The sequence below is a fragment of the Protopterus annectens genome, chromosome 13.part0 (assembly GCF_019279795.1).
Source record: "Protopterus annectens isolate FY-2018-M chromosome 13.part0, PAN1.0, whole genome shotgun sequence".
NCBI classification, from domain to species: domain Eukaryota; kingdom Metazoa; phylum Chordata; order Ceratodontiformes; family Protopteridae; genus Protopterus; species Protopterus annectens.
This window is the reverse complement of record NC_056747.1, coordinates 627,281,925-627,306,971: the sequence shown is the minus strand read 5'-3', so window position 1 is coordinate 627,306,971 and position 25,047 is coordinate 627,281,925. Positions and strand designations below refer to the sequence as shown.

General features: G+C 37.6%; 1 protein-coding gene across 1 annotated transcript in view; it reads left to right on the top strand.

Annotated features, from left to right (window-relative positions):
- Nucleotides 1-25,047, top strand: part of VPS53 (VPS53 subunit of GARP complex) — a 1,983,995-nt gene that overhangs the window by 1,347,924 nt on the left and 611,024 nt on the right. The window contains exon 15 of the mRNA XM_044054290.1: nucleotides 13,796-13,943. Within this exon, the coding sequence (XP_043910225.1) occupies nucleotides 13,796-13,943 (148 nt within the window). The remainder of the gene's footprint in view (nucleotides 1-13,795; nucleotides 13,944-25,047) is intronic.

Sequence of the window (25,047 nt, the reverse complement as noted above, 5' to 3'; positions counted from 1 at the left end):
AAGGGGGTGGAACTTCCTTACTGTACAAGTCCAACTCAACTTTGTCGCATACCAAACTCCTCCCCCTCCCCCAATAATTGGGACATACTTATCTCACAACTTCAACTTCACCCTAAAAAAATAATCACCATGATTGTGATCTATATTCCACCTGGTAATACACCTGTTAGCCTTGAAGACGACTTATTCTGGTGTTCTTCCACATACTCAAAAGAAACCCTTATTCTGGGGGATTTCAGCCTAGATTGGTTCACCTGTATATCAGAACCACCAAGTAATCTAATAAATCTCCATGGCTACCAGCAGCTAGTCCAAATTCCAACTAGATGTGATAAAAACTCTAAAAGGGAATCCATCCTTGACTGGGTGCTAACAACCCTACATTGTACCCCCACCCAGGCAGTCTCCCAGATACCTTAAGTGACCACAACATAATATACCTTATATGAAGTAGAATAACCCTATGCAAAACCACTAGCTGTAAATCCACTAGAAACGCAAACAATTTCTCTCCTGAGGTCCTCAGTACTCTACTCTATAACTGTGAGTGGACCCCCCCTAAAAACCATCCTACTTGACCAGGCTGTAGCATATTTCAACAAAACATTTCTACAACACCTAGACACTGTCGCTCCATTGCACAAATTCAAAGTTAGAATCTCTACAATCCTCAGGCTCAGTAAAAAAACAAACAAATCCTGAAGTCCAGAGACACTGCCTGGCTTTACTATCAAAAAAACCAAAGAAACACAAAGCCTAACTAGGTACATAGAACTCCGCAACCATGCAAAAAAATGCATTAGGCTGGACAAAAAAATCCTACTACACAACATTACAAACTAAATACCAACACAACCCTCAAAAAGTTTGGAAAAATTGTAAACCAGCTACTAAAACCCACCCAAAATGCTACCCCCCCAAGCCAACCACCCATGACACTAAAGTTCCCATTGAAACACAATTCAACTCCCACTTTGTGAACTCAATTCTTTCCTTAGTATCACAGGACAGTTCCAACCTCACTATCCCCCCCCAACACAAATAATACTAATACAAGCTTTACCCTCAAAGCAGTTTCCACCACCTCAATCAAAAGCATGCTCTCCAAACTAAAAACCTCAACAACAGCAGCCGACCTACTCCCCAGCTATTTCTTGAAACTCACAGGAAATGCTATTGCTATCCCAATCGCCACTCTCATAAACAGATCAATTGTTGAAAACTATGTGCCCAAACTCTGGACAATATCCTATATTACACCCATACATAAAGGCCAAAATCCTAGAAAAATGCATCCATACCCAGGTGCTAAAATATCTCCTAGACAACAACATCCTGTCACCTACTCAACATGGTTTCAGACCTGCCCTTAGTACCACTACAGCCCTCCTCTGCTTCACAGACACAGTAAACCATCTCAAAAACGAAGGCCTGCAGATATCAACTCTTTTTTTGGATATGTCCAAAGCATTTGACACAGTCTCACACCAAATTCTGCTAAACAAATTAACCAATATCACCTATCAAATTCCACTCTTACCTGGTTCCAAAGCTACTTAACTGACAGGTGCCAGGCTGTGAAATGGCAGAATTCTCTCCCTCCTCAGCTGCCCATAACTATAGGAGTCCCACAGGATTCTGTGTTAGGACCACTACTGTTCACAATCTTCACAAATGACCTCCATACCTCCACACAGCATGCATCTATCATTCAGTATGCAGACAATACTACCTTAATCTGTGCTGCACAAAATATTCCCACCCTTCTGCAAACAACTCAACTAGCATTCTCTGACATTGAAAACTACCTTACCAAAGCCCAACTTATCTTTAATCCAAAGAAAACTCAGCTTATGATTATAACCAGTTTTAACAAAAACACTGATAACAGTCAATTCACTATTTACTCCGGAAATGCTACTCCAATCCCTCCAGTGGCACAGACTAAGCTACTGGGAATAACCAAAGACTCCCACCTAAAATTGGATAGTCATCTCAACTTAACTATTAAGAAAGTACATGCCAAACTGGGATCACTCTACTGTATCAAACCGTTTCTTACCAACAACACAAGATCAGCCATTGCTCGGTCCCACTTCTATGCACCCTACTCTATGCATCTCCCATTCTGACTAATCTCAACAAAACTGAACTAAGCAAAATGGAAGCCTGCTATAACAGAATTGCCTGCTTTGCTGCTAATTGCTCATATAGAACTCACCACTGTACTGCTTTGAGCCAGCTCCACTGGCTTGAACTGCCCAACCTCCTAACCTACAATCGGCTCGGCCTTTGTCACTCTATCTATTACCTCCCCAGTAAGTGTCCTGCCCGCAAAAACCTAGTACAACATCACTCAGCTAAAGACCTCTTAGATTATCACGCAAACTACTACTAGAAGTCACCAACAGCTATAATAGCTTTAGAGACACACTATATACTAGTTCAGTGGCTAAAAAATGGAATTCTCTCCCCACTAGCGTACAAAAGACATCATCCATAGCCCCCTTTAAAAACCTCATTAGGCAACATTGCAAGGAAAGTTGGCAGTGCAATGACTGCTCCCCAGGTTAGTGCAAGCGGATAAGGTACACATACTAAGCCTAGAGTACTTGATAACAGTTTTCACTCTTACTCACAAACACTGGCTAATGTACAGTGTATGTACTGTACCTATGTACTATGTATGTATTCTACCTATGTTCCAAATTTCAGCTGTACACCACAAATCTATTAATTACCTTTATTTTTAAATTATTGTTTTCTTGTTTTTTCTGTCCACTGTAACTGTTGATGTGCTGCATATTACTGTAAAAATATGTTTATTGTAATTTGTGTGTATATTGATCATGTATAAATATCTAAATGTATCTGTAATTATTTTTCTGTGTGGAGCTTTTCTCCCTGGACCTCTGCTGAAAAAGGGCCTTTTCGGCTCAGTCAGACACCCCAGGTTAAATGTAAAATAAAAATAAATATCAACGTTTATCTAATAAAAAGAGGGCCAGCAACTAGAAGAGGAGTCTGTCTCATTCTTTTGAAAGTAAAGCTCATAGAGAGAATTTACCAGTGAAACATTTTCCAATATTCCAAAGGAAAATAGAAGAGCATGGGAGTTGACTAGAAGAATCAGGAGTAGCTTGGATTTGAAACAGATTCTGGTGTTGGGAGATGGAGATGAACAGGAAGACCACCAGGGACACTGAAACTAGTGAGTAAATATGATATTATAAAGCATCAATCACATTTCTGAAACATAGCTTTGCAAAAAAAAAAGTAAAACATGGCTTTGCTTAAAAAAAATAAAAATAAAAAAAAACAGTGAATGAGAAGGACTGGACTTCTGTTGACTTTGTTAAACTTGTGGGTTGACTGTAAAAAAAATAACTGTAAGACAATTTTTGTTCTTAACACTATTTGTATAATTAATTTCATTATATAAACTGCATGGTGTATAGTAAAGCAGATTTGTGCAGTATGTAGTCAGGGGTATGTTAAATATGGGGGAGAGAGTGAGTCTTTTCAGTGGTTGATGTATGTGGTAAAGATAAGTGAATGGGTGTCTTTTTTAGTTTAAAGAAATATAGGTGTTATCATGTAAAAGGACAAGAAAGGCTGGAGAAAAGCAAATTTAAGTTAATATGCTGTAATCTTGGTCTGTTGTGCTGGGAGATGGGGTGTAAAAGTGATTGTATTATATATAGAGTTGAGATGTTTTCTCTTATTTTTTGCATAAGTGAATATCTAGAATGATGCCCTTGGCTTAATTTAAACTTAAGTGTTCTCCATAAGCAAGTAGGCTAACAAAATGACGACTGCTAAGCCTGTTGCATATGCAATGACAGCTTGTTTTTTTCCTTTAGCAAATGTTCAGAGGGTTGTTAATTTTGTAACTGAATGGAGTTGTACATTCTGTTCTTTTATTTCAATGGAAATGAGCTGTCTGTAGGTATAAACGATTAGTCTCGAGAGTTCTGAGCATTATTTGCTTATGGAAATGCAAAATGTAAAGGTGCAAAGCCAAGCAGTTCAGTAAAAAATTAAGTGTGAAATTAGCGGAAGTAAATAAGAGGTAGCAGCTTCCCTAGCAGCCTTAATACATCCATGCATTCAGTAGAACAGTGTATGATTTAGTTTTGAAGACAGCAAGTGCACTTTCTCTTAAGGATAAAAGTTGATGTTTTTTGAAAGAATACAGGCTGTTTTTCACATGTGAGAGGGGAACAGAAATAAAAAAGGAGAAGGCAGCAATGCCTGTGGGTGCAGCTGCCAACTTGGGGCAGTTGTTCCTATTAGGAGGGTTAAATCTTATCTTTTGACGATGTACATAGTTTTGTGTGCTGAAACTAGTGAGTAAATATGAGATTTTAAAGCATCAATCACATTTCTGAAACATAGCTTTGCAAAAAAAAAAAGAAGTAAAACATGGCTTTGCTTAAAAAAAATAAAAATAAAAAAACAAAACAGTGAATGAGAAGGACTGGACTTCTAAGATAATAGGTTATGGAGATGTTCAGAAATTGTATTTAGTTTTTTGTTGGAATGGTTTCATTAAAATAAAAGTCTTGAAAAATGTGACATAAGTTCAAATGGAGAAGACAAGAAACAACTGCATAAAAGATCACCTGCCAAGCATTATTGTGTGCTTGCAACACAAAAGTTGGAAATACAAATTCAAAAAAGCTGTCCTGTATAATACATAGGAATGATAACTTTTTCTTATAATGGTTATGCTATCCATATTATTTTGGAACATAAGTAGCCTTACATGTATAGACAAAAATGGAAGACTTTTGAATTATATTAAGAAATGCAGTGTGCAAATAGCAATTCTGCAGGGGACACATTTAAAAAGAAATCAGTGTGAATCTGATAAAGAAAATGGTTTTCAGGATGGATAATTCAGCAGAGTATCAGGCACAGAGGAGAAGTGAAGTAATTATACTAATTGCTAGAAGAGCTCCAATAAGGATAAAAGAAAAAAAAGCAATAATGTTAGCTTTGTGGTACTGAAGGGCTACTGGCAAGGGAGGAGGATTATACTGGCAAGTATTGATATTCTGCTAAACACTGCTGTCATGGCTCCTAAGAAAATTCAAGGAGTAATTAGCTTTCAGCAGGGAATACTACTATAGGTGGGGACTGGAACTTGGATTTGCCGTAATGATGATGTATCTGGAGGACTTAGAAGGGAAAAATGTAACAAAAGAGGACAGTTTTCCTGGAGAAATTTATGAAAATATTTAGTGTGGAAGACACAAGTTCAGTAGTCAGGAACGCTAAGAAAAGTTACCCATTATTTCCTAAGGTGTAATGATTGGGTTGGACTAAACAGAAGTTATATTTCATAATAACGTGCATTTAGTTGAAAGCTTAAACACAGATGCAATAACTATTTTAGATCATACACCAGTAGAAACTAAGATAAAAATGCAGGGTAATAAAGTAAAAATGAAATGCTGATGCTTTCCCACCTAAACTAAGATAAAAATGCAGGATAATAAAGTAAAAATGAAATGCTGATGCTTTCCCACCTACCTGTTAAAAAGAGAGGTATTTAAGGAATGGGTAGTGGAAATTATTAGGGAAGATATACATTTCTTTAGAAGTTATAGCTAGCGAGTGGGAGAAAATGAAAATGGAATTTAAAATAGGGTGGAAATAAAAGAAAGGGATATGGTTAAGAATAGTAGGATTTATTTAGAGGGGCTGACTATGGTTAAATTATTGTAGAATAAGGGGGATTTTACTGATGAAGAAGAAGTGCTACTGTAGAGTGCCAAGAGAAAATAAGGGAGGATTTGGATAATATGTATTATTTTATAAATATTGCTTTTAAGCAATTGTTTTTGATAACTCCAGAACACTACATCTTTTAGCACAATGACTTGGGGAACAGAAAGTAGAAAGGTTTGTCGCCAAATTTAGGGAGCTTATAAGAAGAAACATAACCAGAGATCTTGTAGCGGTTTTAGAGATATTTCAGAAATGTTATGAAAATTTGTGTAAAGCAGAGAAATATGGAAATCAAGAAAGGGCACAAATGGAAATGTTTATGGAAGACTTAAGTATGCCAATGTTAGAGGTAGATGAGGCTCAACAGTTAGCAGTTAAGATAGGAGGAGGTGAGATTAAAAACAGTGATGTATAATCAATCTGCAGGAAAGTCTTCAGAAGCAAATGGCGTTCCTATGGAAGTTTGGAAGTTAAAAGGGAAGAAAGTGATAAAGATATAGAAGGTTTTGTTTATACTGTTTTAAAAAAAGAGGGGAAGTACCAACATCTTGGAAGAAAGCTGTGGAGCCTGTAATACCTGCAGATTATAAAAAAACATGATTCCCAGCTCCATATAGGCCCATTTCTATCTTAAACCATGATTATAAAGTGTTTTTGTGCACAATAGCCAAAAGAATGGCAAAGGTGTTGCCAAAATTTATAGATATGGATCAGTGTGGTTTTGTGGAGGGGAGGCAAATATTTGACAACATTAATAGAACAAAGATGATCCAGAGGGAAGCAGAATGAAAGAAAATATCACTGTTGTTGGCGGGTCTTGATGTGGAGAAAGCATTCAACAGAATAAGCTGGGATTTTTTTGAGTAGGGCAATGGATGCATTTGAATTCCTGATACAATTGTAAGATTAATTAGGAGGATATAATCGGAGGCAAGAATTAAAGTAGGGGGTACCTCTCTGATAGGTTGTGTCTGAAGAGAGAAACCAGGCAGAATTGTCCTCTTTCACTTGTGTTATTTGCTTTATATTTAGAGCAATTGGCAAAGAAAATAAAGGATTCAGAAACTGAAGGATGATATTGGTTAGTTAATCAAGAAACATTGGCTTTATTTGCAGATAATATTATTTTGTACCTGTTAAATCCAGAAAAGGAGTGTTGTGCAACATTTTGTGACAGTTTGAAGTTTTTTTGAGTTATAAAATGAATGCACATAAAACAAAGGCCATCACTGTTAATTATGTACCCACATATGGATGGGTCTATGTTAAATAAAAGAACGCTTAAAATGTCGAGTGTAACATACTCGAACACTTTTAAGCGAAAGTTTATTTAACCGTCTGCTCAGAAGATCGAAAATCAGAATCCCGAAAAGTTTTGTTTGGCCACCTATCCCTCCCAACAGCTACAGTACACGAAACCAACTAATGCCATAGTACATACACTTAATACAAAAACAAAAGGGAAGCACACTTTAACGTTGTGCCATGGTACATATACATAATAAAAACAAAGAAAGGGAAACACACTTTAACTTTGTCAGTAACACAAAGCGATATCCTGGACATCCAAGAAGTTTAATGTTGATACCAAAAAACGAACCAAGACAACAAACCAACATAAAACATTTAAAATTCAGTTAGAAATTCCACAATACTAAGCGCTTTCACCCGCTCGATTACCTGCGGGTTTCATCAGAGTACATCTTACACTTCATTGCACCAGCTTATATACTAACAAAATAACCAATAATTCAATTATTCTTAATTAGATTGGTTAAGAATGTGAAACCTAATTATGTGTTTTCAAAACCGTAGGTGTTATTTGATACCACTGAGGCAACAACAAAAATGCTAAATAAAATTTCCTTATTTGTATATAGTTTAAGTTGAGGGCTATTATACTAATAAAAGTTAAAAACTGTCATAAATATGTTATAAATATTTTAATCCAGTATATATAAGTTAAATGTATATAAATTAAATAAATTAACTATTAGTAAGTTTAATATAAAATAATTCTATAAATGTGCCATCAAGTCGTTCTTTATAATATAAATATTATTTTATATAAATAACATACTGTGTAAATACAAAAATAAATAAATTAACCAAAATTGATACAATTAAAAAATAAATAACAATAAATTAACCTTACATTAATAAATTTGTGGTTATATAATGGTATGTATATACTTATTTATTTACAATTATATAAATAAATATAAATATATAAATATTAATATTATACTCCAAAGTTTTTTATATTATTTGATCCATAAATTCTAACCTTAAAATATTTAAAATGTGTAAAATTCTTAAAAGGTACATGCAAAACAATGTTCATAGACTTTCATTCTAAACATGTTTAAATGTATTCTATACAATTCCAGTTAGACACTTATAGATTTTTGTTTTAAAATACTTGCAATGCTAATATGGCCATTCAAGCCTGGTGTTGTACCAGCATTACAACGAAGTTGCCACAAGCATTCTTTAGTTAAAAGCAAGTTATCCAAATCCCCTTCTTTTTCCCCTGGGTTGTAAATTCTATCAATAATAAAAAAGATGAATCTTTTATAATTAACACATGTGGTACTATGTATGTATAGGGCATTTGTTTCTTTTTTGTTTTTCACATCCCTGACATGTTCCATTATCCTATTGTGTAATTTTCTCTTAGTCTTACCTATGTAATACGCTGGGCATGAAATACAAGTGGCCATGTAAATAACCCATTTTGTATTACAGTTACATATACCAGGGCATTTAAGTGTTTTTCCATAGTTATACACGGTACAATAAGGTCCATCATTTATGTATTTACAACTTTTACAAAATCCACATTTTTTCATTCTGGATGTAGTCTCTCCTTGTACCCTGCTTTCAAACATCTCTTTCATATTCATGCCCCTACTGTATGTAACTGTCGGGTATAAGCCTAGTATTTCTTTAACTTCCCCGCTATTGTTTATTACACTTTTCCATGTGTCATTTAATATTGTCATTATTGCTTTAGAATTTGTGTTGTATGGTAAAATAAATGAATCCTTTTTATTATTTAAGTCTTGTTCCTTAGGTCTCATGTATTCCCCACTGATAATTATAGGTTTGTACTTTGTGTCCCTATCTCTCAAAACCTCTTTGGTCAGGGAATCTAACAAATTTAGTGGGTAACCTCTATCAATAAACATGTATTGCAAGTATTTAATTTCATCCTCAAAATTGTGGTCTTCACTGACAATACGAGAAAGTCTAACTAGTTGGCCTTTCACCAAATTTCTTTTTTGAAAATGGGGATGATTACTGTCGTAATGTAAGTAACTGTTTGAGTAAGTTTTTTTACGAAAGATGTTAGATTCTATCCTACCATTTTTGTTATACATTCTGATGTCTAAGTAGTCACATTGATCATGGTTTATTTGAAAAGTAAACTTTAGAAAATTAGTACTGTTGTTTAAAAAGTGTATAAATTGTTGTATTTCACTTTCTTCTCCCTTCCAAAAAACCAATATGTCATCTAAAAATCTTACATATAAAATAATTTTCTCCCAGAAGTGCGATACAAATACTTGTTCGATCTCCCAAAGTGCTAAAACCAGGTTAGCATAAATGGGGGCGCATCTGGCCCCCATAGCAACACCTGTACATTGTTTATAGTGTTCTCCTTCCAAGATGACGTAATTGTTATTTAATATCATTTCCATAAAGTCTACTAACAATTTTCTTTTAACAGTGTGGTGTCCACCGTATTTTTCCAAAATTTTTTCAAAATACTCTAGACCTTCTTTGTGTGGTATGATGCTAAATAGATTAATAACATCTATTGTTATCATAAAAAACTTTTCTCCTTTATAAATCTTATTAAATTCTCTCAATTTTTCAAGGCAGTGCCACGAGTCTTTAATAATGTGGGGGAACTTTGTTAAAATATCCTTACAATGTACATCTACAAACCTTGCTGTTGTTTCAAGTTTAGAATTTTTAGCAGAAACAATCGGTCTAAACGGAGGGTTTTGAATATTTTTGTGCACTTTGGGTATGCCAAAAATGGTTGGGGTGATAGGATGTTCAACAACTAAGAATTCGTATTCCTGTTTATTAATCATGCCCTCCATCAAACATTCATATAGTAACCAATCAATTTTTGTGTAAGCTCTCTGTACCTCATATTTAGAGACTTTACTATATGTGTCTTCATTTTCTAACATAGTTTTCATTTTGTTAGTATAAATTGTGTTTAGCATGATAACTATTCCACCCCCCTTATCTGGCTTCATGATTCTGTGTTTATTATTTGTACATATTTCAGCAATACAGAACCTTTCATTTTCAGTCAAATTATCCTTCAGTATACACTTTTTCTTTAATTCCCTCCTTATTTGTGTCTCACATAATGATTCATAGACCTGAATTATTGGGTTGTTGGGTGGTATAAATGTACTAGTTCTTTTTAGTGTAATGATTTTAGTTTCTTTTCTCATCTCCTCTTGTATATTAGCTTTAGTGAAAAACAATTTTAAATTAAGCATTCTCGTATACAATTTCAAGTTGATGAGAATTTTACCTATGTCACTTCTGAATCGTGGGACAAATTTAAAGCCTCTCTTAAATAGCATAATATGGCTTTGATTCAAGTTGAAGTCACTATAGTTATAGATATTAAAGCCACCACTACTGATTACGTTACATAAATCCTGGTTTGTACTGCCAGCATCAAGAATGTCTGGTTCTGTAACATTAAGAGCTGTCAAATCATTATCAAATGATTTCTCTGGCATAACCAAATTACTGCCTGATAAGTTGACGTTGTTAGTTAATCCTGTCCCACTTATATTTTGTGTGGTAATTTCATTGTTATTACTTGTTAAACCATTTAATAGTAATAAGAATTGGTTCTGAAATACGTTTTCCTCCCTTGATTCTTCTGTTGTGCTCCACCCCCCTGAAACCTGTCTCTTATCCTCTCCGATCTCCTTAATTGAGGTTGTTCTAAAAAAACATCATTCTCTTTTTGTACATCCCCATCTGTAACATTGCCATAATATCCAAATTTATTTACATTTTTGTTATTATGGACATTAAAAGTTTGTACATTCCTTTGTTCAAAGTTCCTTTCTTCACCCCTCGAACGATTTGTTTTCTCTTGCTGCTGTACAGATGTTTTAAATTCTTTAAAATGGTGGTATGCCCTTTTGTGGACATAGTCATTACTGTCTCTTATTAGTTTTTTATTCTTGTATTTAAGCCCTCTCGTAACAAAACTGTCCATTTCCTTTATAATGTAATCCATCCTATGTTTGTTGTGTTCAAATAGCAAATCTTTTTTAATGTTGTTGTCCAGTTCTATAAGTTTTTCATTCAAAACTGACAATCTTTGATTGTTATTCTTAATAATCAATTTAAGTAGATCTAACCCTGTTCTGTCATACAGGGCTACTAATTCATCAAATAGCACACTATTATGGTTAAAACCAAAAGGTAATTTAAAGATTCTCAAACCTTTTGGAACTTGTTCCAGCTCCAGGGATCTCTCCAGAAAGGCATTGTCCATCTGGATAGTTTTAAACTGTTTAAGCGTTTTCTCAAAATCTGCAATCTGTTCATTCAAAGAGCCCATGTCTTGCATACTACTTCTTGGTATACTTTTGAAAGAAGGTGCCTGCAAAATCACATTAATATTTTCCCATCTCCGGCTGTTAGATATCCTTCCGTCCCCAGCGTTCATATTCACACTTTCAAACCTCAGGTTTGGTTCCTTCCTTCGTGTGTCCCCTTTAGGTAGGTTCGATGAACCATTACTGGCCGACGGAGCATTAGGACTGTTACCCGGTGTGGAGTGTAATGTAAAAAGTTGCTCTTGTGATTCGGTGATAGTAATATTTAAATCAGTGTCACTTTAACTTTGCACGAAGAGAGCAAGCTCCTCTGCACCCCCCCATATGGGGGGTTGTGCCCCCCACACCCCCCTACTTAAATATACCAACTCCAAGACCGCACTTCTCCCATTCTGCACCATACAGCGCCGTTAGCACTAGCTTACATGACGTATTACGTCACATACGTCAGTGCTGGCCAAACGAAATGTTTTAGAACTCTGTTTTCTGAAGTTCTGAGCGGTCGATTAAATAAGCGTTCACTTAAAAGTGTTCGAGTATGTTGTACTCGACATTTTAAGTGTTCGTTTATTTAACATAGACCCATATGGATATGTGGGAAGTGACGAAACAAAAGATAATACAAACACTGAGAAACTGGAAGTTCTTTTTTATGGGCATGGACAGTAAGATACAAGCAGTGAAAATGTTTTTATCCTATTAGTTTTATATAGAGGTCAGGCATATTTTTATCAACCAGAGGAAAAGTTGAGGACAATAATAAAGAATTGAAGGAATTTAAGCGGAGAACAGAGCAAGGGTTAAATGGGATAAGTTGATCCTTCTTTGTGGTTTAGGACTACCTATTTGAATGAATATTTTAGAATTACGCAGGTAAGGCTCGTATACATAACAAAATTAGAAAGTTATAATTCATAGTGGAAAGGAATGATGAAGAAGGGCCCATTCAAGAAATAAGGATAAAGTAGGATTTTAGATGGAGATCCTTAAGTAGAATAACAGCCATGCAGAGTATTGTATTCATAAATAGCAGAAAATATTCTAACAACTAATTGAATATGCAAATGGAGAAAGGAGATTTTGCCAATAGGGATGACTTCAAGTACAATGCAGAGAATAGACAAGAGGGGGCTGGAATTTACTAGAAAAACTGGCAAATGAACCAGTGTATTGGAAGAAAATAACTAGAGAGGGTAAAGGTAATAGAATGAGGTGAGGCCAGGAAGACATTTAGATTGCAGGCTAGAGACTGCCTTCCCTACCAGGTATTGATATCAGAGTATAGGCAAAGAGGAAGTGAAAGGAGAATCCTAAGTGACAGACCTGTTCCTGTAGAGTTTTTAGTTGAATCTAGAACAGAAGTTGCTGTTAAAAAGGGGATTAATTATCCCTAGGCATATAAAATATTGCACAATAAACACAAGAATCAGTCAGAGGAGGTTATTGGGAAGTGTGTCTGGATAAACAGTTTACAAGGAAATAATGGAAGTGCATATGTATGGCCTGCAAGAATGCAACAGTCTGCAAGGTTAAGAGACACTTCAAATATGTTTTCCTCAGATAGATAACAAATGTTGGAGGTGTGATGAGAAGAAAGAGATAATTGAGTGCATATGTTCTGGGAATGTAACGAGTTGCAGACTTTAAAAATTCCCTGCAAAGTACTCTGTCAGAAATATTGGTTGAGCAAATGGGTGTAACTGTGGAAGTGATTCTTTTGTGCTGGGACAATAATTTGAATTGCCTAGACATAGTAAGGCCTTGTTAAGTTTAATTCTGGTGGTTGCTAATAAAGCAATTACTAGAAAATGGAAAACAAAGTCAAAACCAATGGTATTTGAAGTGTTGAGTATTTTAATAGAGGGAGAAGAGTGGGAGTGGGATCTTTAAAAACAGGAAGGAGCAAATTACACAGAAATAAATGGACATTTTGGGAATACATGCAGAATAATGTTTAGGGAGAGGAGGAGGAGGTTTAAGTGAAAGCAAGAATTATTTATGTAATGTTGGAGTGATAAGTTATAAAAAAGAACATATGTGATGTGTAAAGTATGTAACGGGACACATGTTTAATATGGCTTGTTTACTTATATTGTATGTTTGCTTATGTCTTAAGTGATAATTTAGTAAATACAATGATCTTTGAGTGTATGTAATTAAGTAAATAAAGGGACATCGGCCTTTATTTTAAAGCCAATAGCTAGCACTGCATGTGCCATTTGTATGGTTTACATGCCAGGATATTTGTGTATGTGTTGCACCATATGCTAATGTAAATGAAATTTGCTGCAGGAAAGGTGAGAGATATTTTGTAATGTTAAATCATTGGACTGTTTAGCAATGTAAGTAGACTACTCTTGATGCTAATGTGCTGCTAAATTCGTATTTGAAAGTTCATGTATTATCAACCGTGCATGATGCAGAATTGTTGCCTTCTTCTTCAGAACACAAAGCTCTAGTAGTGGATTGACAATCACTAGCCTGTTGAAGGAAAAGGAGGGGTCTGAGGGTGCCAAGTTCACAGTGGAAGAACTCTGTCTGATATGCCGAATACTCAGCACTGCAGAGTACTGCCTAGCAACAACACAGCAGGTGAGCATGCCCTGAATATTTCCTCCACAAAATCCACAGTGTATTCTAAGTACAGATGATTAGAAGCTCTAATTAAATCATTCACATATACCACTTAAAAGAACCTTGGTTGAGCTAGTTTCTTTCAAATGATAGTGGAACTAAGATGCTCCATTTATTGTGCCAAGGCTGTTGTCCTAATCATTTTGTGATTACCCTCCGCCATCAGACTGCACCATTTTAGATCTGTGCTTCATGGCTAAATGGGTGCTCTGGAATTAATATTCTTGCTTGGGATTCAGGAATGTGTCAGACACTTACCATTAGTTCTTGTATTTATGCAAGCAATAATGCATGATAAGGTGTGTATTAATGTGTACCCTGGAAGGACATTAATTACACATTAACACACACCCTGGAGGGCATTATTGCACTTAGAAAATGGGCTATCTGTAGAACTGTTGTGTTTTAGTTGTTTATTTATTTTTATAGTATTGTATTATATGTTATATATTTTTAATGTAAAATAATTCTTCCACCTAATGTTTCAAACTTGCTGTTGTATATGTTAGTGGTGTTGTAGTGCTTAGAAAAATAATAAGAAAGTAAAACAACAGTCTTACATCGAGCCCATTCTCTGTCCCATACACACATACAGTCTCTTCTGCTTTCACACACACACACACAGAGTCTCCTCTGCTTTCATAAACACATTCACTCACAAAAGATCGGTCTCACCCTCTTTCTCAATCTCTCATAGTATCCAATGCTTTCATACATGCATTCAGTCACCCAAGATCGCTCTCGGTCCTCACTCTCTCTCTCACACGCACACACACACACACACACACACACACACACACACACACACACACACACACACACACACACACACACAGGCTCCTCTGCTTTCATACAACACTCATTCACTCACACAGGATTGCTCTCACTGTCTTGATCTCTCTCTCTCGACAGTCTCCTCTGATTTCACACACGAATATATACTGCGGTGGTGGTGCTGCTGTAGCATTGTCGCCTCACAGTAAGACATTGTCCTGTATGATTCTCAGCTAGAGCATCTTCTGTGTGGAGACATGCGTGAATGGGCGTACCTTCATTGAAGGTTGTGCGTCAGGGCCGGAAATTCGGCACATAAAAATCTACTGCCAATCGTTAGCGGACCGGAGTTCCGCTATGGTGACCCCTAACCGGGAAAAGCCAAAAGACACAACATTCAATCAAAAAAAAATCACTCTCACTTTCTCTCTCACACTCTCTCTCTCAAACACACACACAAAGTCTTTTTTTTTTTTTTTTTACATTTTATGCTCGCTAAACAGCAGAACTGCTGCTTAGCGAGCATAAATTAATGGTGGCCATTAGTTTTTATTTGCAGTCTGAGCTCCACGACAGCTTGATATGCTGCAGTGAAGTGGCTGACTTGTTTGTCAGCGGGCATTATTTGTACATTAATACCCTGCTGAAGAACATTTGTTCTCCAGCCAGGGTGTTGATGTACAGTTTGCCCATTGTCTAAAAAAAACTTTAAAGTGCAGAATTCAGGGTTGTCTTCTCTTTTTTTGCTCTCAAAGGTATATATGAACTTGCATCTCCTTTTGTTTGTTGTTAGCTTCTTGGTTGTCTTCTGTCCATTAAGAAACAAGTTCATGTTTATCTTCATAACAGGACTCTCAATTATGATTGAAATTGAAGTCCTGGATCCAAGGATCCCTGAGGTGTACAGAGAGCTACAAATACTATGCAATCATCTTTCAAAATAGAGCCAACTGAATATGCTTCTTTTAAGTAGGATACATGTTGCATGTCTACTGTTCCTTTAAGATAGTAGTCCCAGTAATTGCATGTTGTATGTTTACTAGTCCTTTGTTGGAATGAGCCATAAGTTCAAACCATTAAAAAAAAAAAAAAGTTGCAGGCACAGGTTGGGTGTCTTGGCACTGTCAGAATTATAGGAGTACTGTGACCAGTACACTTAAAAATATCTGTCTCAGGTCTCTTGATATGCCAAAACCCATGAGAGCATAATAACTGAACAAAATGATTGCACTGCCACAGGTGCACTGCAGTCCTGCTTTTCATCAAAGGTTGAAGTCAGGTCATTTTTATGGTGCTACAGATCAGTGTTAAATGGAAGTTACAAGCAGTAATGCTCTAAGATGATGCGGTGCAGATTGGAAGCCCAGGAGAGGTGTGTATCTTGACTGTTCCCTGAACTTGTATTAGTTTAAGTGGGAATAAATGAGTGTAAAAGTACTTCTGGCAAAGTGATCTTTTAAATGCTGTTATTATTCCTGGAATCCAGTATGTCACAGAAGTCACATAATGTTATCGTTGATTGGCAGATGAGTTGGTTGTGTAGGCCATGTTTCTGAATACCGAGAGAATGCTTAACTTTCAGTGTAGCTGCAAGTAGAAGTTACAAATCTCAAAGAAATGGACTGCTCCTTGCCCTGTTTTGCTGGCAGAAGAGATGGTAATATTACCTGCATGTTGTAGTAAGAGCTTGCAGTGGTAGGATCTGAAGAACTTGTTCTCCCCTTGAATTCAGACCAGCAGTGTCACATGGATAATGCAGCTTTAGCTGAGCTGATGTGGCTGTCCTTTAAATGAGAAGGAGCGAGAGAGAGGCTGGAAACAATTGACTTGTCAGTTTAAGCACATTTGTATGAAAGAAGTTCAAACTATCTGGATGATTGTAAGATACAAGACTCAAAGTATTTGAATTCAAAATGGAAAGGTCTCATCAACCAAATCTAACAGTTTAGTTAGCAAGTATTCCACCTCAAAATGGTTAGAACTAAACAGACTGAAACACAGTTGGACCAAATACAAATAGATACTCCCCCAGACTCAGATAACGTAGTCCCTTGGTTCATTCATCTTTGTAAGGACATAATCTCCCACCCCCTCACTCACATATACAGCCTCTGCTTAGCTAATAAGATTATGTTTCAATATGGAAAACAATAATAGTCAAGCCTATTCCAAAACTTCCGAAGTCAAGTTCTCAATACTATCTTATGTCAGTACTTTCCACTTTATATACAACCATATTACTGCTTGTTTACATCAATACCATCTTCTGTCCAGGAAACATCATGAATTCTGGTCTGGACTCAGATCCATATCAGCTCTCTACTCCCTCACAGATGACATCCTGTCCAGTATGGACAAAGGCAACATAACAGGAGATGTCTTTATTGACCACACAAAAGCCTTTAATCTAAGTGGATTTGTTAAGGAGTAAGGTATGACAAGTAGTAGGCTGTGGCAGTCTGTGTGGTTCGGTTAGCATGGGTGATGGTGCTGATGGTTCTAATCTGGAAGTCGTCACATTAGTGACATTGTAGAACCTTGGTTAGTAGACTTCATTACCAGTAGATCCTTCAAGGTTAAAAGTAGGCACTGCCACCTCTGAAACAGCTCCTGTTATGTAAGGAGTCTCACAAGGCTCCACTTTAGCCCCTCTACCAGTTTCCATATTTATCAACAAACTTCCATCTGCTCATCCTCAAATCTCTCTAGTTCTTTATGCAGAGGATATGATCATCTACAGGTCAAACAAATCCCACTCTGTATACATACTCAGCTCCAAGATGACCACCAAACTCTCAACCAGTGGCTAATTGGCCCAAAACTTATACTCAGTCCCTCAAAAACAAAAGAAATGTATTTGGAACTAGCAAAAAAATTGCCAAAGCACCCAGCTTTCTTAATATTAAAAATGTTAACTGTACCACCACAGAAGCTAATACATCCTTCAGATATATCAGTGTTTGGCTAGACCAATCTCTTAGCTTTCAACTATGCATCCAAAACACACACACAAAAAGTTAAACACGCTACTTTTCTAGGTGAACAAGCCATCACCTGTTTTGTCCATGCCAGCCAAAGCTGCCCTAGGCAAAGGGATACTCTTATCTCAACTGGAATGTGGATAACCTGTTATAGCTGCAGCCTCAGACTAAAATGCCACCACCTTATAAATCAACTGAAAATAAATTCTGCCATTTCATTGCTCACTTCTCCATTAGTGAACAACTCTTGAAAAAGCTAAGTGACATTCAGTACACTTGAGACCCATCCTCCTACTAGGATCACTAATTCACAAAGCCGTTTCTCCCGGGACATTGTACCCTCTCACTCATAAATATTTCACCAAAACCTCCACATATAATCTTAGGGGTATCTCTCGTGCTCAACCCACCCTACTAACTCCAAAAAATAATCTTTATTGAACTGACCATGTATTTTCCATCCTAGCACCTAAACTATGGGACTCCATTCCTCTCTCAGTCTCAGACATCCAAAAGTGCTTGGACTTCGTACAGTAGCTCAAAGAACTCCTCTTCACCCGAAGTGTAGCTGCACTCCCTCATGTCACATTACATGAACCATGCAGCTGTTTCACTCCCCTTCATCACTATTTCATCCTTTCTTGTCTCATCTTTTCATCCTCTTACTTATTGCCTCTCATTCATCCTTCTTCCTTCATGTTGCATCTCTGTCACACTTCTCCTTTCTGCTTATCTTCTCTCTGCATGCTTCTGTTACCTTTTATCTGTCTTCTCACCATGGTATCCTTTTCTGCAACGATTCTCTCTTGCCTTTTGTAATGTCTTTGTACCTCTCTACAGAATGATATGCTGCTATCCCTGTAGCTTAAGCCATATTGACCATTATGGCTGCATCTTATCCATAAACTCTGCTAAGCATGATTCTATTTTTCCATCTGTGTTTTGACTTTGTAAACTGTTTCTTGAACTAAATATTGTAGCATATTCTTGCATCTGTAAATATGTATGTGTGTGTGTGTGTGTATATATATATATATATATATATATATATATATATATATATATATATATATACATATGTATACATACATACAAACATATACATATATATATATATATATATATATATATATATATATATATATATATATATATACATACATACATATACATATATATATATATATATATATATATATATGGTTTTTAGCATATCCTTGCATCTGTAAATGTTTTTATTAATTTCTTAGGTCATCCTATTTACCTTGACTTCGCCTGCAATTGGCTCACTATGATCAATACACTATCCTAGTAAACAAATGTAAATTACTAAAAAATAAAACATTAAATCAAAAAAGGTATATTGAATATAGCTTATCTAGACACCAAAGCAAATCAAATGCCAGCATTTGAGAATAACAGAAATGGAAAAAAGAACCGGTTTTGCCTGTAAAATACAAGCCTCTTCAGCTTACAACAGTAATCACGAGTAGTTTAAAAATAATTTGAACCTGTCACGTGTCAACCATAAACTAATAATAAAAATATATATATATATTTTTTAATAAAGAATACTTTTTAGTCAGTTGCCCTAAAAAGTAAAAAATAAGGAAGAAGAGAAAACTTTGCAAAAGAAACAGACAAGCTGATTTCAGAAAAACATTCAAGGTTGGTTTTGCCAGTTGTTTTAATGAGGTACCAGAAGACAACATAAATCAGTATTAGTGTGGCGACAAGTCAAGCACTGTAGAAACCAGTCAAATGGAAAAAAACAACCACATAGAGTTCTGTAAAATCCAAGATATGTATCTTGTATTTTATTTTACATATCTTGGATTTTACAGAACTCTCTGTGAAGTGTTTGCCAACTTTGGAACTCATTAAATGTACTTTTAAGCTGCCCATGGTTCGTGACACTGGTTGTTTTTCCAATTGTCAAGGTACCCAAGAAGTAGCAGGAATCACCAAAACCAACCTCAAATGCTTTTCTGAAATTAGCTTGACTGTTTTTTTGCACAGTTTTCACTTTTCTTCCTTGCTACTTTTTAGAGTGACTGAATAAAAGGCATTTTTTATAAATGTTTTAAATACTTTTATTGCTTTTTATTTTTTAAGTAAAATACAACAGTAATTTTGTATTTTTATAAGATTTAATAATAGTAATCAATCGATATTACCATAAATGTTTATTAACTGAGTAGTTGAAGAATGTAGGTGGGAAGTCAGCAATGCAGGCAACACTTACATCCAGCGGCTGTTCTGTACCTTTCATTCCAAGTGGATTAACAGAAATGCCAAAAAAGAACTGTGAAAAAAACCCCAAATCAAACATCAGAGTAAAGATGTGAGTTACAATAACTGAATTCCCCTGAAGGCATTTTTCATGATCTGTTGTGATACAATCGGCGTGTGACAGACAATACAAAGTGCTGTAATTATTCACAGCTATGTAGAAGAATGACAGATGTACTATGCAAACGTTGTCCTCTTGATGCTTCCACAGCCGGTCTTTGGAATACTTCCTTAATGTGGGCCATAAAATGTTTTTGCAACTTGGTCTACAATAGAAGCTGTTAATTTCTAGAGGTTTTCTCACAACTTCGACACACAAAAAAATTAAGATAGCAAAAGTGCCTATTTAATACATACTCAATGAGGTGAGACCTATTTGGCAAGTTCCTTGTCAGAGACTTCAGTAAGAACTTTAAAAAAAATGCTCAAGGATATTAAGTGAGCAGACGTGAAAGCACCTGACCACATCCATAAACTGCCCTACATTTTGTTTTTATGATAACAGGAAGGTGTCGCTTGGAAAGGTAACCGCAAAGTATAACACCACACACAAAAAAGATGACTGCAAACAGTATTTATATGTTGACAACTAAATCAGAAAAACTGTACAAAACATTTCATTTCAGACAATATTGTTGCCCTAGCCCCTTTTCCATAATAAAGTGGCAGCTTCATCAGAACTGTCAAAACCAATTGGGAAAGGGTGCATTAATGCATACAATGCATCTTTAATCCTTCGCAAACTAGGACTAGTAAGACACTAATAATTGGCAACACGCCACCCACAGCCCACCGCCCCTTGCTTGTGACATCAGCATTTGTTCCAGTTGTCCTTAAAAGGTCACATGCCTGCCCGGTCCCTGCAAGCTCCTTCACCATCTCATCTTCCCCTTATCCCCTAGCAGGCTGATGAGAACAGACATCAAAGGTTTATTTAATGTATAATTTATGCAGCTCCGTAAATGCTAATAAACCACTTACCTTTCACTTCCACCATAATTCAGTCAGTAATGCCGAGTGACGGTTATACAGACACTGTATGAGAGCTGGGACTCCGAGAGTGTGTGGGTGTGTGTGCGCGCGTGTTTGTGTGTGTGTGTTTTTAAATGATGGATTAACTTTGCTCTATTTTGAGTGCTCCAACCTTGCTATGCTGGCATAGCTGATATCTAGAATAAGGAAAATTTGATATATGAACAGCAAACTGTTATGTGAAGGTAAGGGAAGGCTACAGTTTATTGTTAATTGATTTCAAATTGAACAAACCTGTAAGATCCCACTGAGCCTCTTGAAATTTGATAGAGGAAAAAGAATGTGCAGATGTTTGCATGACATGACAATCCTTCTGCATACTAAAGGAGGAGCTAGACATAGTATCTGAGTAACCAAAGTAATGATTGCTAACTGCCGCTGACAGAAGACATCAGCACTCATTTTCAAATTCATAAACAGGCTATATCTTTAAAGAATTTATGCCAGTTGTGCTTTGCAAAAAGACAGAAGAGATTTTACAGCGGTCATTACAAATGTTCAGATGCTCAATAAAAAGGTAAAGAAACTCTCAGCAAGAGCAATATTGTTACAGAAAGGTTGGTACTTGCACAGCAGCAGTGTGGTAAACTATTTTTAGTTAAATGCTGAACACTGATCCTATAACAGATAATTCCAACTTTGTTGACTTGATTTGTTACATGTAATGATGGTAGAGTTTTTGACCTGCCTCCCACAGAAAGCATGGTAGCCTCCATTTGAGTTTTGGTGATTTGCAAGACGACTGGCTTCACTGAGTTATGTCCTTGTAATGTAAAATGGATAAGGCTGAAAAGAACCATGTGCAGGAAGCATGTGGTGTATTCGAATGCCATAATTCTGAATTTATTTATTTTGAAGCTCTTTAAATATTGTCCCTGTGTCAAGCTTGGTGGTTTTTTTCGCTGTCTCACTAATGCCAGAGGGACGATATTTACTTAGACTAAAATATTGTCCCTGAGGAAGTCAGTTCTCTTGGAGGCATTTGGGATGGGCCCATCTATGTCTTGGGTGACTCCCCCCCCCCCCCCCCCAGCAAATGCCCTGGTTGACTTGGTGTCCCGCTGGGCATGGAAGGAACTGGACACCATCAAGCCCATACCCAAATGACTGGTAACCCCTACAGATAGGAAACATTGGAGTAAGGGTCCTGTAGTCGATGCCATCGTGGTGGCACCAGCCACTAAAAAAGAGCTGGCAGAAGAAACTGGTGATGTCCATGTGCTTAACAAGTAATCTAGAGCATTGAACAGGATTGGGAAGTGCGTCTACACCTTGGCCACCTCTGCGCTGAGGTCATTGAACTACTTAGCTTATTTTACTCAGCTTTAGAGAGATCTGAAACTCTCAGTTTCTCTCTGAGTTCATGCCTGCAGAGGAATTTAAGAAAGTTTCTCCCAAGCTGACCACTCTTTTGTCCATTGCCAACTCATCGATAAGGTTAATCTCCCATACCACCGAGGGTACCTAGCGAGCAACTGGTTCAGTACTTTCCCTAAAGAGGCATGCCTGGATGAGGCTATGTGATTTTGCGGAGCCCTTTAAGGTGTCATTCATGAATGCCTCTTACAATGGCTCCTCCCTTTTTGGGTCGTCAGTTTGAGATACACTCACCTGCAGTGAAAAGAATGGGGAGACCCTTTCTACTGTTGAAATCAAAGTTTTTACCCCCAGAGGTCCTTCTCTAGGAACCAAAGTGGAGGCAAGAAAATGTGATTTTGCAAATCCCAAGGGCCTTTCTAGGACGCACGCGGGGAACCCTCCTCTAGAGGAAGAGGTGGAGGGCTTGATGGTAAACACTGCCCTAGAAGCAGAGAGGGTTTGCAGAACCAGGACTTAAGGGAATCCTTTCCCAATAAACCCTATCAGCTCTCCTGAAATGCTGCCCGACTCCCCGTCTCTCGAAGCAGTTGGTGGCTGACTAGCTTTGCATCCAAAAGCCTCTACCTAATTGACTCAGAGCCATTGAGAGCCAAGCATAATATCCAGAGGCTATTACATTTCCTTTTCTCTTCTCCCCCCAAACTCCTTGAGCCTTCCTGACATGCCACCCAGTCAAAGGGAGCAGGCAGCACAGGAAATCCAACAACTGTGGATAGAGAGAGTCATCCAAGAGGTCCCAAACAAACAAAGAGGGCTCGGAACCTACTCCTGCTTCTTTTTGGTGCCGAAAAAGACATGGGACGTAAGACCCATTCTGGATCTAAGCAAATTGAAACAATATATAAAGAAGTCAAGGTTCCAAATGGTTACGGTTCAGTCCATTCTGCCACTGTTGCACAAGGGCGACTGGATGTGCTTGATAGATCTCAAGGACACGTACTATCACATCAAAATAGACAGGCGGTCCAGGAGATATCTATGGAAGGCAATCATTACCAATTTAGAGCACTGCCTTTTGGGCCCACCACAGTCCCCCTGGGTGTTCACCAAATGCATGGCAGTGGTACCGCCTCATTTGAGGCTCAAGGGATTCCAGGTGTTTCCATACTTGAACGATTGGCTCCTGACCACTCCCACAAGGCATCGGCTAATCCAAGCCAGGGATTACTTAATCCAGTTATCACACTCTCTGGGCATCACCATAAATATGAGCAAATCCAACCTGACTCTGGTACAGAACCTGGAATTTATAGATACGCAGTTCAACCCAAGAGATCAGATAGCTTCTCTTCCTTCACACCGAGTAGCCACTCTGAGAAATCCGGTACAGGAATTGCTAGCCCAACAGCCCCCCCCCCCATTCGATTGGTCCTACAGACCTTAGGATCCATGCCAGCAGCTGTTCTGTTAGGTCTACTAGCCAGATTTTTCATGTGGGTTCTCCAGTGGGTGTTAGCGATGCAATGGTCCATCCTCTTTCAGGTGCTGTCCCTTCACATCAGGTTATCTCCCATTTGCAAATGTCACCTCAGTTGGTGGATACAGTAAGACAACCTCACTCTAGGCAGAATGTTCTTGAACAACCCCCCCCCCCCCATAGCCACCGTGATGACTGACGCTTCCCGGTTCAGGTGGGGGCATTACAATGGGAAGATGGTCCAAGGCATGTGGTCCCCTACTGAGACCAGGTTGCATATCAGTGTCCTAGAGATGAGAGCAGTCCTCCTAATTTTGCAAGCCTTTTAGGATATTCTCCCTTTGGGCAATGTTGCAGTACACACTGACAACATGTCTGTTGTGTGGTACATCAACAAACAAGGAGGAACCTGTTCTTACCCCACCCCTTGTGCAGGGAGGCCATGAGGGTGTGGGAGAGTACGCTATCTTCAGACTACCTTCTAGTTGCAGCGCATATCCTGAGGAAAGCCAACAATTTAATGGACAGACTCAGCAGATCGTTCCTGGTCCCACATGAGTGGTCCCTCAGTCAATCCGTGACAGACATGATCTTCAACCATTGGGGGCAACCTTGCTGCAAACTCTTTGCCTCTCCCCTCTGCAACAAATGAAGCAAGTTCTTCATGCTGATCCCTCTTGTGGGGGAATTCCTCAGGGATGCTGCAGTTCACAATTGTCCCCCATGTCTCCTGTGTTACTGTTCTCTTCTGCTCATCCCGAAGTTTCTTTAGAAGGCAAGCAGGTTGAAGAGCTCAGTCATCCTCATTATCCCCTTCTGGCCTCGTCAGGTGTGGTTGCCCTTCCTATTGTCTCATCTGCAATATCATTTTTGGATACTGGAGCCAAGTTAGGACCTCTTTTCTCATCAGTCAGGGATGCAGCATCCAAATCTTCGGGCCCAGAAATTGACTGCTTGGTTTCTCCACTTCCAACCCTAGTGAGTGTGTCCAGGCTTAAATCCCCAGTCTGAAAAATTCTTCTAGCCTCACAAAAGGCTTCCACCAAAAAGTCTACACCAGTATATGGAAGAGATTTGTTATTTGAGCCATGAGCAGAAACATTGATTCTTTTTCAGCACTAGTTTCAGACGTTTTGTTATTTTGTCGTACCCTTTTTGAGGAGGGTGTTAGCTTCTCGACTGTTAA